The sequence below is a fragment of the Hypanus sabinus genome, chromosome 3 (assembly GCF_030144855.1).
Source record: "Hypanus sabinus isolate sHypSab1 chromosome 3, sHypSab1.hap1, whole genome shotgun sequence".
In the NCBI taxonomy this organism is placed as follows: domain Eukaryota; kingdom Metazoa; phylum Chordata; class Chondrichthyes; order Myliobatiformes; family Dasyatidae; genus Hypanus; species Hypanus sabinus.
The window spans coordinates 185,833,202-185,846,482 of NC_082708.1; the positions used below are offsets into that span (position 1 = coordinate 185,833,202).

General features: G+C 41.9%; 1 protein-coding gene across 2 annotated transcripts in view; it reads right to left on the reverse strand.

Annotated features, from left to right (window-relative positions):
- Positions 1–13,281, reverse strand: part of sema4f (sema domain, immunoglobulin domain (Ig), transmembrane domain (TM) and short cytoplasmic domain, (semaphorin) 4F) — a 174,555-nt gene that overhangs the window by 28,577 nt on the left and 132,697 nt on the right. For both annotated transcript variants that reach the window (XM_059965774.1, XM_059965775.1), the window contains exons 7-9: positions 9,228–9,373; positions 4,650–4,831; positions 2,865–3,009 (exon numbers count right to left, since the gene is read on the reverse strand). In XM_059965774.1, coding sequence (XP_059821757.1) covers positions 2,865–3,009; positions 4,650–4,831; positions 9,228–9,373 — 473 coding nt within the window. The remainder of the gene's footprint in view (positions 1–2,864; positions 3,010–4,649; positions 4,832–9,227; positions 9,374–13,281) is intronic.

The following is a 13,281-nucleotide window of genomic DNA, read 5'->3' on the forward strand; positions in this document are numbered from 1 at the left end:
CATCTATGGCTGCATAACTAGGACTTGTGATATGCACCAGCTGCTCAAACAACCATCACATTAGGCCTGCTCCCATGGCTTCACGTGACCTGATTGGAGCGGAGGTGTGGTGGGGAGCTAAGCAGGTGCTACACCTTGCCCACCTGCAGGCTAATGGAGGGAAGGAGCACCTTACACCTCTTTTGATAGCAACACCTCCATTCCACCACTCAATCTGAGACATACTGAATAATCAAGAACCTAACAACCTCCGCTTCAAATATACCCAATGATCTGGCCTCCACAGTCGTTTGTGGCAATGAATTCACCAGCTTCTGGCTGAAGAAATTCCTACTCATCTCATTCTAAAGGGACATCCTTGCAGTGTGAAATCATTGGCCCCTGATCTTGACACCTTGACGCAATGCAATTGTGAATTCTAATACAGAGAGGTGAAAAGGGAGAAATTTGCAAGTGTTGGAAATCAGAAATAAAGACAAAAGAATGCTGGGGGTAAACAGTGTATACTGCACGTCGATGACTTCTCAACTGACAGGGAAAAGGAAAAAATAAGCATGTTTTAAATTTCAGAGGAGCATGAAGAGAGAAGAAAGGAGATCTCTGTGACAGGATGTACGGTGGAGTTTTGGGGATCAAGTCTGCAGCTCGCTGAAAGTGGCCTCACAAGTGGATAAGGCCAGTGGAGGTGGAGGAAGTCACATTTGCCTTTATTAGCTGAGGTACTGAGTTGAGTTTATGAGCTGAGTTGAAGACTCCAGAATAAGACTAATTAGCTTGTAGCTGGAGTATTGCATTCAGTTTAGCTCATCACATTACACGAAAGATGATGAAAGTTCAAAGTAAATTTATTTTCAGAATATATATATATGTCACCATATACAATCCTGAGATTCATTTTCTTGCAGGCATACTCTATAAATCCATATAATAACCATATCACAATCAATGAAAGACTGCACCAACTTGGGCGATCAACCAATGTGTAAAGGACAACAAACTATGAATACAAAAATAAAGAAATAATAATAATAAATAAATAAGCAGTAAGTATCGAGACCGTGAGATAAAGAGTCCTTGAAAGTCAGTCCATAGGTTGTGGGAACATTTCAAAGATGGGGCAAGTTGAGTGAAATTATCCCCTTTGGTTCAGGAACTTGATGATTGAGGGGTAATATCTGTAGATGCACATGGTGGTGTGAGTCCTGTGGTTCCTGTACCTTTTTCCTGATAGCAGCAGCAAGAAGAGAGCAAGACCTGGGTGATGGAGTCCACGATGATGGACGCTGCCTTCCTGCGACAATGCTCCGTGTAGGGGAGGGCTTTACTCGTGATGAACTGAGATGTATCCACTACTTTTTGTAGGATTTTCCGTTTAAGGCTTTGGTGTTTTCATACCAGGCTGTGATACAGCCAGTCAATATACTCTCTGCTATGCATCTATAGAAGTTTGTCAAAGTTTTAGATATCATACAGAGTCTTCACAATTCCCAAGGAAGTAGAGGCCGCCGTGCATTCTTCGTAATTGCACCTATATGCTGAGCCCAGGACAGGTCCTCTAAAATGATAACACCAAGGAATTAAAAGTTACTGATTCTCTCCACCTTTGATTCCTGATAAGAACCGTCTCATGGAGCTCTGGTTTCCTCCTCCTGAAGTCAATAATCAGCTCCTTGGTCTTGATGACATTGAGTAAACAGGTTGTTGTTGTGGCACCACTCAGCCAGATTTTCAGCCTCTCTCCTATGTGCTGATTCGTCTCCACCTTTGATTCAGCCAACAACAGTGGTGTTGTCATCAATATGAATATGACATTGGGGCTCTGCTTTGCCACACAGTCTTAAGTGTTAGTAAAGAGAGCATGGGGCTAAGCACACAGCCCATGTTGTACCTGTGCTGATGAACACATTATTATCAATACATTCATTATCAAAGCACAAATATGTCACCAATTACCCTGAGATTCATTTTCCTGTGGGCATTGATTATTTTATATATATATATATAGAAGAAAAACAGTAGAATCAATGAAAAACTGCACTCAACAAAGACAGACCAATGTGCAAAAGACAAAACATTTTGGAAATACAAAAAAAACTAATAATGATAGATAGATAGATAGATAGATAGATAGATAGATAGATAGATAGATAGATAGATAGATAGATGATTGAATGAATAAATGAATAAATAAATAAATGAATACATAAATAAATAAATAAGGGATAAATATTGAGAATATGAGTTGTGGAGCCCTTGAAGGTGTGTCCATAGGTTGCGGACAACAGCACACACAAAATGCTGATAGAACACAGCAGGCCAGGCAGCATCTATAGGGAGAAGCGCTGTCGACGTTTCGGGCCAAAACCCTTCGTCAGGACTAACCAAAAGGAAAGATAGTAAGTTCAGTGTTGGGCTGAGTCAGGTTTTTTTGGTTAGTGAAGTTATCCATTTCTGATTCTTGTTCTTAACTTGAGGTTTCCATCTGTCACCTATCAGCCTTTTAATTTAATTCTCCTACTCTCTCCCTAACCTCCCTGGCTCCATCTGTCACCCACACCCTGTACGTGATTCCACAAGACATCTACCAGCCTCTGTCTCACCCCTGCCTTTCACTTTGACATTTAATAGGATTTGAACCCAAAACATCCACCAGTCCTTCGGCTCCACAGATATTGCTTGACCCACAGTTTAACTTCTAATCCAAATTCCAGTAGCTGCAGTCTCTTGTGTCTCCTGAAAATTACTTTTAAGACCTTAAAAATGGTCTTACATATTTGAAAAACCAACAAACAATGTTTTCCTCATTTCCAGGTGCAGTGTTTCACTGTTTGGAAATTCCTTACTGTGCTACTGCTTCCACTTACCATGCCAGGTCGGGGATCCGGAACTTCACCCTCGTATACAACCCATTTCCTTGCTTCGCCTTTATATTCCATGTATGACCCATGGAAAGTATGATTCACTTCCTTAATGCTGTAGGTACACACTGCAGAAATAACTTGGTTGCCCCTGGAGACAAGAAATGGCAGTTTAAACAAGAACATTATTTCTCCCCATTGTAGTCTTTACTACTTAGCAAATATCGTGATTTCAAGTTCATTGTCATTCCACCCCATACATGTATACCACCAAACAAATAACAGTCCTGTGGACCAAGGTGCACAATACTGTACCTATAACTCACACATAACACACAAAGTAATATCACCCCACAAGTAAATTAACAAATAATAAAATATATTCCAGAAGATAGATATTTTGCATAAGGTGCATCTACAAAACAAGTAAAAAAAAAATAACCAATGTAACGCTACTGGCGCTTCATGTGTGATGAGACCTGAGTTCAGCAGTCTCATGACCTGTGGGAGAAGCTGTCTGCCATCCTAACAGTTCTTGACTTAATGCTACAGTAGTTCCTGTCTGATGGTAGGAGGTCAAAGAGAGTGTTGGATGTATGGGTGAATTTAAAAATACCCTCCAAGCTGAAGTTCTAAAAGGGAACCAAATCTATAATAGAAAACATTCTTGGTCAAGGACAGATGTGGTTCTTATATTCCTTGAGATCCAATAAACAGTCAGATAGTACTCCCAGTAGTTAAGCAGCAAGTCAATGCTTAAAGCAGATTCAGTTGTTGTTCAGACCAAACATCAGAATGGGAAAGAAATGAGATCTAAGTGACTTTGGCCATGGAATGATTGTTGGTGTCAGACAATGTGATATGAGTATCTCAGAAATTGCTGATCTCTTGGGATATTAATGCACAACAGTCTTCACAGCAGGGGTTCCCAACCTTTTTTATGCAATGGACCCCCACCGTTAACTGAGGGGTCTGTGGAGTCCGTAGAAAACTCTAGAGAGTTTTCAGAGAATGTTGCAAACAACAGAAAAAATCCCGTGAGCAGCAGTCTGTAGGCAAAACCATTTTGCTAATGAGAGAGATCAGAGGAGAATGGCCAGGCTGGCTCAAGCTGGCAGGAAGGCAATGCGAGGGAACCATATGGGTTTCCTCCGGGTGCACCAGTTTCCTCCACACATTAGAACAGTGATGTGCAGGAGAGCATCTCTGAACGCACAACATGTCGAACCTTGAAGTGGATGGGCTACAGCAGCAGAAGACCATGAGCATACACTCAGTGGTCTCTCTATTAGGTACAGGAGGTCTCTAATAATGTGGTGTAGTGTGGAGGTGTAGCTTATTTGTCAGCTGAAAACCACCTCCGCCATATCAACTCTGATTGGTGCATTTGAAAACTGCAGCTGCTTTCTTCCGGGTTGGATTGTGTGCCACGACATCCAGTATCCAGTTTCAAACACTCCAGCTATAAAGAATAGCACGTGCAGAAGACTTCCTCTCTAAAGCGTACCTCATAGAACTTGGGAAGGTAACAAACCATCCATCTGTTTGATAAATATTCAGTTTTGCAGTTTGTGTAACTTAAGGGAACTTAAATGTTTGGTCGAAGTTTTACAGTTTATAAATAAATGATTAATATACTTATTTGTAGTCAGTGTTTTCTATCTCGTTTACCAAACCCACGAACCTGCTTCCACGTTACATGCGGCCACTGAAAGTACATCTTCCTTGAGCTGTCAGACACGTGGAAATCCACACCACTGAAATTAGATATTTCTTGCAGGCCGTACTCACCATTTTGTGGAAAAGACTCCGTAGAAAACAGTGGACTCTGCATCACCTGGGTCCTGCTGCAGCGTAAATACATCATGAATTGTATTAAAATACATCTCATTTTCCTCATCAGAGCACACCAAACGGGCTTTAAGGAAAGAAGTCCATTTCTTCTGAAGTGTCTTTAGGCCACCAATATCATTCTGGATTAAAAAAAGATATATTACAATGGTTGATATACAGGAACAGCTGACAATCTTTATAGATTATCATGGACTGCAGGAAAAATATGTGAAGTTCAATCGCAGATTAGACATTATCTCACTGAATGACAGAATAGGCTCAAGGAATTCAGTGACATCCTCCTAACCCTAATGAACTTATGAAGTGAATGAGCAGTTAAAATGCATTAATATAACTAATGACTTAAAAAAGAATTTAAAGTCAAAGCTAATGTAAAAGCAAAAGAGAGGGTATGCAACAATGCAAAAATTAGTGGTAAGACAGAAAACTGGTTTTAAAAGCCTAGAGAGGGTAACTAAAAGAATTGTTAGGAGGGAAAAGATGAAATATGAATGCAAGCTAGTAAACAATCTCAAAAGTGGATAGCAAAGGCTTTTTCAAATATGTGAAAAATAAAAGAGGAATGAGAGTGGATATAGGACCACTAGAAAATGAGGCCAGAGAAATAGCAACGGGGAACAAGGAGATGCTGGATGAACTAAATGAGTATTTTGCATCAGTCTTCACTGTGGAAGACACTAGCAGTGTACCAGATGTTGAAGGGAGTGAGGGATGAGAACTGGGTGCAGTTACTATTACGAGGGAGAAGGTGCTCAAAAGCTGAAACCTAAGGGTACATATGTCATCAGGACAAGATGAACTGCACCCTAGAGTTCCGAAAGAGATAGTGTTAAGAGATTGTGGAGGTATTAGTAATGATCTTTCAAAAAATCATTGGACTCTGGCATGGTGCTAGAGGACTGGAAAATTGCAAATGTCACTCCATTCTTTAAGAAAGGAGGAAGGCAGCAGAAAGGAAATTATAGATTAGTTAGCCTGACCTCAATGGTGTGGAAAATCTTGAGTCAATTGTTAAGGATGAGGTGATGGAGTACTTGGTGACACAGGACAAGAAAGGACAAAGCCAGCATGGTTTCCTTAAGGGAATATCTTGCCTGTTGGAATTCTTTGAGTTAACTACAAGTAGGATAGATAAAGGGGATGTAGTGGATGTTGTATATTTGGACTTTCAGAAGGCCTTTGACAAGGTGCCATAAATGAGGCTGCTTACCAAGTTAAGGGCCAATGGTATTACAAGTTAGAGCATTGGCTGATTGGTAGGAGGCAGCAAGTGGGAATAAAAGGATCCTTTTCTGGTTGGCTGCCAGTGACTAGTGGTGTTCTGCAGGGGTCTGTGTTGGGACTGCTTCTTTTATGCTGTATATAAATGATTTAGATGATGGAATAGATGGATTTGTTGCCAGGTTTGCAGATGATATGAAGATTGATGGAGGGGCAGGTAGTGTTGGAGAAATAGGTAGGCTGCAAGATGACTTAGACAGATTAGGATAATGGACAAGAAAGTGGCAAATGAAATACAATGTTGGAAAATGCCTGGTCATGCACTTTGATAGTAAAAATAAATGTGCAGACTATTTTCTAAATGGAGAGAAAATCCGAAAATCTGAGATGCAAAGAGGCTTTGGAGTCTTTGTGCAGAACACCCTAAAGGTTAACTCGCAGGTAGAGTTGGTGGTGAGGAAGGCAAATGCAATGTTAGCATTCATTTTAAGTGGTCTAGAATACAAGCGCCAGGATGTGATGCTGAGGCTTTATAAGGTACTGGTGAGGCCCCACTTTGAGTATTGTGGACAGTTTTGGGCTCTTCATCTATGAAAGGATGTGCTAGCATTGGAGAGGGTTCAGAGGCTGTTCACAAGGATGATTCTGGGAATGTAAGGGTTATCATACAAAGAACGTTTGATAGCTCTGGATCTGTACTTGCTGGAATTTAGAAGGAAGAGGAGGGATCTCATTGAAACCTTTTGAGTGTTGAAAGGCCTAGAAAGAGTTGACATAGAAAGGATGTTTCCCATGATGGGGGAGACTAGAACAAGAGGGCACAGCCTCAGGATAGATGGGCGTCCATTTAAAATAGAGATGCAGAGAAATTTCTTTAACCAGAGGATGGCGAATTTAAGGAGTTTATTACCACAGACAGCTGTGGAGGCCAGGTCATTGGGTGCCTTTAAGGCAGAGCTTGATGGATTCTGGAATGGACACAGGGAGAAGGCTGGGGAGTGGGGTTGAGGAGGGGAAAGAAAAGGATCAGCCAAGATTAAATGGCGGAGAGACTTGAAGGGCCAAATGGCCTAATTCTACTCCTACATCTTATGATCTTACGGATTTTTATCATTAAAAAGAACAAAATTTGAATCCTCAACTCTCAGGAGAACTTGGACCATAAGACAGGAGCAGAATTCGGCCATTTAACCTATCGAGTCTGTGGTGTCATTCCATCATGGCTAATTTATTAGTCCTCTCAACTCGATTCTCCTATATTCCCTCCATAACCTTTGACACCCATACTAATCAAGAATCTACCAATCTCTGCTTTCAGTATACCTAATGACTTGGTCTCCATAGCACTCTGTGGCAATACTTACACAAATTCACCAGCCTCTGGCTAAAGAAATTCCTCCTCACCTCTATTCTAAAGGGACTTCCTTGTATTAGGAGGTTGAGTCCTTTGGTCCTAGGCTCCCCCACTATAGGAAACGTACTCTCTATGTCCACTCTTTCGAGATTCCTCCCCCCTCCATTCTTCTACACTCCAGCTAATACAAGCCTAGAACTTGAGACAAATATATAAAAATGATTGTAAGAGCATTACTGTATTTTGTACAATTTTCTTAGATTTGACCCCCAAAATTATACCTCATCTGTATTAAATTCCATCTGCCATTTCCAACTGATCTATATTGTGCTATATCATGCAACAACCTTTCTCACTAATCACAACTCCATCATTTCTCATGTGCACTGTCATCTATATCATTTACATGAGAATCCCAGCAGGGATTCATGCGGAGCACCTCCAACGAAGGATGCCCTACTCCACCATTACCTTCTGTCTTTCACATGCAAGCCAACTGTCAGTCCAAATAATCAACTCGCCTTGTATTCCATGTGACTTAATCTTCTGAGCCAGCCTAAAAAGGAGGTCCTCATCAAACTAAGGTCCATGTAGATAATATACCACTACCTACACTCAAACATCTTTGGCACTTACTCGAACTGTGAAATTGGATCTCCACAACACTATGTTGACTACTCCTAATAAGTACACACTTTTCCAGATCTGGGCAGACGCTGTCTATGGGAATCTTTTCCAATAATTTCGCTATTACCAATCTGTAATTTCCTGCTTTGTTCCGATCTCCAACATCTTGGTCCTTACTATCAGGGGAGTGTGAATCGAGAATGATGATTCTGCAACATGTTGAATTCAGTCACCTTAGAAATGTGGCAAAAATATAGAGAAAGCACTTCTAAAGAGATATAGTTAAAATGAAGTAGAGTTGAGTTCAATCAAAAGTATTCTTATGAGAGGTGATTGATATGTTTGTGGCCTAAGTTAGAAGGAGATGAGTTGTTAACTTCAAACTTTCAGAAAAGAGTTGACCTATATGTGCATGTAATGAGAGCTGTATAACTCATCAACTTCTACTTTAGGCCACGAACTTATCAATCACCCATCTGTGGACACTTTCTAGAGCTTCAAGAACCATATGCTCTACGACCGCTGGACTAAGTGTGTAAAGGTGGGAGGGGACTATGTTGAAAAATAAATGTGCTAGGTTTTCTAAAATTGACTCCTTCTACTTTAGGCCATGAACTTATCAATCACCCTTGTGATTGTAGTGTCATAAAGCACTACAGCACAGAAACAGATCCTTTGGCCCGTCTCATTCATGCTGAACTATTATTCTGCCTATTTCCATCAGCCTGCCACTGGCCCTCCATCTACGTCATTCATTCTTTATGTGCTGTTATGCTGGGTGATCATAGTCTTGGCTAAGTTCGCTCTTGCAAATTTCTCTAGAGAAGTGGTTTGCCATTGCCTTCTACTGAGCAGTGTCTTTACAAGATGGGTGACCCCAGCCATTATCAATACTCTTCTGAGATTGTCTGCCTAGTGTCAGTGGTTGCATAACCAGGACTTGTGATCTGCACCAGCTGCTCATACGACCATCCACCACCTGCTCCCATGGCTTCACATGACTCTGATCTGGGGGTTGAGCAGGTGCTACACCTTGCCCAAGGGTGACCTGCAGGCTGGCGGAAAGAAGGAACACACTACACCTTCTTGGAAGAGATGCATTTCCATCCTGCCACCCCCTTCCCATCCGTGTACCTATCCAAATTTTTCTTAAGTGTTGAAATCAAATCCGCATGCAGTACTTCTGCTGGCAGCTCGTTCCTCACTTGCACCACCCTCTGCATGAAGAGCATAACCCTCTTGGTGAAGTCTTTGTTCTTTTCCGCAGAAATTGTGTCAACAGATCTGAAGGGTTTGGAGGGTCCCAAACTGACCTTGCAAACACGGGCCACCCTCGGAACTCGCAGGGTCTTAAAGTAATCAAACTCTCGAGCTGCCTCATTGAAGAAAAAGTAGAGTTTGTCATCGTCACCACTTCCTTCATTTTCTCTGACAAATGTTGATCCCACAAACTGTGGATCTAGGAGAAAACAGAAAGTTAGATTATTGCCAATATAAACTGACAAAGTGCTTGCTTACTGAATAAACAGATACAACTAGACAGAAGATGTCGGTACCTTCCACATTTAGCCTGTTGGAGCCATGTATTCTACATTACGTGTTTATTAAGGAAATTCATCCCATCAGTGGGGGCGCAGTAAAAGCGAAGATGAATTACCTTTGTAATCATGCTTATTTCGTGGCCGCTTCTAGCCTGGGGTCAGCAGAGGTAATTTCTTTGCTGACCACTGAGATAATGCTCAATAATGCTTAATTATACGTTCACTAATTGCTAATAAAGGATCAAGTAAAGGGTTTGACTTTTTAGAGCAATCACTGGAGCTGTGGACATGTCACGCAAGCATAACAAGTTCATACGTTTGCAGGTAGGCAACAATTGTTTTGATTTTGGATCAGTTTTGCCGTTACACAGCCATCGGGGATGCTGAAAGGAAAATGTTTTTGGAGCACTGTTATCAGAAAATTTTAATTCAACTATATACCGAACATCTGAATTAAATCAGTAATAATGATCAGAGAAATATACAGTCAGGAGCTGGCTGAGAGGTACCAGAACAACAAGCTCTCACTCAATGTCAGCAAGAACAACCAGCTGGTTATTGACCTCCAGAGGAGGAAACTGGAACTCCATGAGCCAGCCCTCATTGGGGGCTCAGAAGTGGAGAGGGTCAGAAATTTCAAAATTCCTCAGTGTTATCATCTTGGAGGCCCTGTCCTGGGCCCAGCATGCAAGTGCTGTTGGTCAGAAGAAACTAGAATTAGTCGATTTGATGAATCAAGGACAGGGGAAGCAGACAAACCAGTTGTCTCTGTTTTGCCCCGTTTTGTGGACTCTGAACTGATTCCTGCTCTGGGATAATCTAATCAGAGCAACTGAATGTGGACACAAGGAACTTCAGGTAATGACCTACTAAACCTGAGACCATTCTCAGATGAGTAACTACTTAAGTAAAATGCCAGACCTACCAATAAAGAAATCCGTAATCTCGTCAGACTCTGTCTGGGTCACCTCATTTAAATGGCTTAGACCAATCAGAGTTGAAAGACACAAACAGACAAGGCTGGGGTGGGCAGAACTATGAAACAATGTTGGTTGCAGCCCTGGACTACAACCAGTAAGCAGGTGACCCAGGTAGGTCAGGTGATCTTGACACAATGGGATGGCGATCCACCAGTTCAATTAATAAGGAATACGGTAAGAGTCAGGAGCTCCAAATAAGCAGGGGCAATAACTCTCCAGCAACCAGAGGCCAACCATCGCGGATGAGGACAACCTCACAGACGGATGGAGATCAGGACCGCGAGGAATGCCAAACCAGCATAGACTCCTTTCCCAGGTAGTACCCTTTCTCTTCATTGACTGTTCATGGATGGACAGCGAATTCTAATAGGGTGCACACAGGTAGTTAGTTTGTAAACTCACATGCCTTTTAGTTGAGACAATGAAAGTTACTTGTTGGAAAATACAGATTCTCTGCGCCTCACTGATCACTATTGCAAGAGATGATTCTTGTAACAGTGTAATTATGAAGAAAGCATAGCAGCAACTCTACTTCTTGAGGAGTTTGCAAAGATTCGGCATGACATCTAAAACTTTGACAAACTTCTATAGATGTGTGGTGGAGTGTATATTGACTGACTGCATCACAGCCTGGTATAGAAACACCAATGCCCTTGAATGAAAAATCCTATGAAAAGTAGTGAATACAGCCCAATCCGTCATGGGTAAAGCCCTCCCCCTCTACGGAGCACATCTACACAGAGTGCTGTCGCAGGAAAGCAGCAGCCACTGTCAGGGAATTCCAGCATCCAAGACATGATCTTTTCTTGCTGCTCCCATCAGGAAGAAGCTACAAGAATCTCAGGACTCACACCACCATGTTCAGGAATAGTTATTACCCCTCAACCATCAGGATTCAGGATCTTGAACCAAAGGGGATAACTTCACTGAACTCTACTTGCCCCATCATTGAAATGTTCCCCCAGCCTATAGACTACTTTCAAGGATTCTTCATCTCATGCTCTCAATATTTATTGCTTATTTATTTATTATTATTTCTTTCTTTTTGTACTTGCACAGTTTGTTGTCTTTTGTACACTGGTTTATCGCCCAAGTTGGTGTGGTCTTTCATTGATTCTATTATGATTATTCTATTATGGATTTATTGAGTATGCCCACAAGAAAATGAATCTCACGGTTGTATATGGTGGCAAATAGGTACTTTGATAATAAATTTATTTTGAACTTTGATAATAGGAGTGAGATACATCAGCAGATTGAGTGGTATCGCAACATTAACAGCCCACTCAATGGCAGCAAGTCCAAGGAAGGGGAAGTCAGGAGAACTCACCAGTCTCATCAAGGGATCAGCAATGGAAATAGTGAACAGCTTCAAGTTCCAAGGCATCAACATCTCAGAGGATCAACTTGGGCCCAACACACGGATACAATCATGAATGAATGACAGCGGCTAGTCTAAAGAATTTGAGAATATTTGTTATGTCACCAGACACTCTTGCCAACTTCTATAGCTGAACTGTGGAGAGCACCTTGACTGTCAACATCACTGCCTAACCTTACCCTCATCTATCCTCCTACTTAGAAGTACTTGATTTATCAGACATGATTTCCCACGTACAAAACCGTATTGACTGTCCCAAATCAGATCCTGTCCCTCAGAATCCCCTCAAGCAGTTTATTCACCATTGATGTTACACTCACAGGTCTCCTGTTTCCTGGCTTATTTCTGCTCCCTTCTTTAAACAATAGTACCACATTAGCTGTTCCACAGTCCTCTGGAACCTCATCTATGATGAGAGATGAAGCAAATATCTCTGCAAGTACTTGCCTGGCTTCCAAAATACCCACCTTGATGCACTCTAAGGCTTCTGGTAAACTCTTCCCAGCTAATGTGTATGTGGTCTAAGACAACACTATACTCTCCCTCATTTCTTTAACTTACATCATTTAGTGAAACAGCGCGGAACAGACCCTTCTGGCCCACCAAGACGCACTGCCCAGAAGCGCACCTATTTAATCCTGGTCTAATCACAGGGTAGATGGCTCGTCAGCCTGGGAAGGCAGTCCTTCTATGAGAGGGAAAACTCTGATTTCAAACCTCCTCTGCCTTGTGGCCATACCCACTCATGGGAAAGGCTTCGGGAGTAAACCCTGAGGACAAATCCAGAGCTGGAGTCCCTGAGGCAGTCCAACGTTGCCTTCAACCTCGCTCTGGCAACTCCTGCGACGTCACTGGTGCCAAGCTGTATCGGCCCTTGTTCTTCCCTTGGACAACATCAGTGGTGTGGAGAGGGGAGACTTGCTACTTGGGCAACTGCCGGTCTTCCATATGACATTGCTCAGGCCTGCGCCCTGGAGAGGGACTGAAGCAAGACTTCCTAGGCGCAGATCCATGGTCTCGCGAGACTAACGGATGCCATCTATCACAGGGCAATTTACAATGACCAATGAACCTACTAATCGGTACATCTTCAGACTGTGGGAGGAAACCAGAGCTCCTGGAGGAAACTGAAGCACTCGCAGGAAAGACATACAAACTTCTTACAGAGGATGCCCAAATCGAACGGCTCAAGCTGTGATGGAGTTGTGTTAACCGTGATGCTGCCATATTACCCCCTAATCCACAGTAAAAACTGAAAACTCAGTAAAAACTGAGATATATTAAAAATCACACGCATTTGGTCCCACGTGCTGATCCATTCTCTCTCAAGCAACCCTTTTATTCTTAATATACAGTACATACTGAATCTCTTGGCTTTATACTATATTGTTCTATATTCTACAGATTGTAAGAATGCTCAAAGTTCAAAGTAAATTTGTATATGTAAATTTGTATATTGTATATG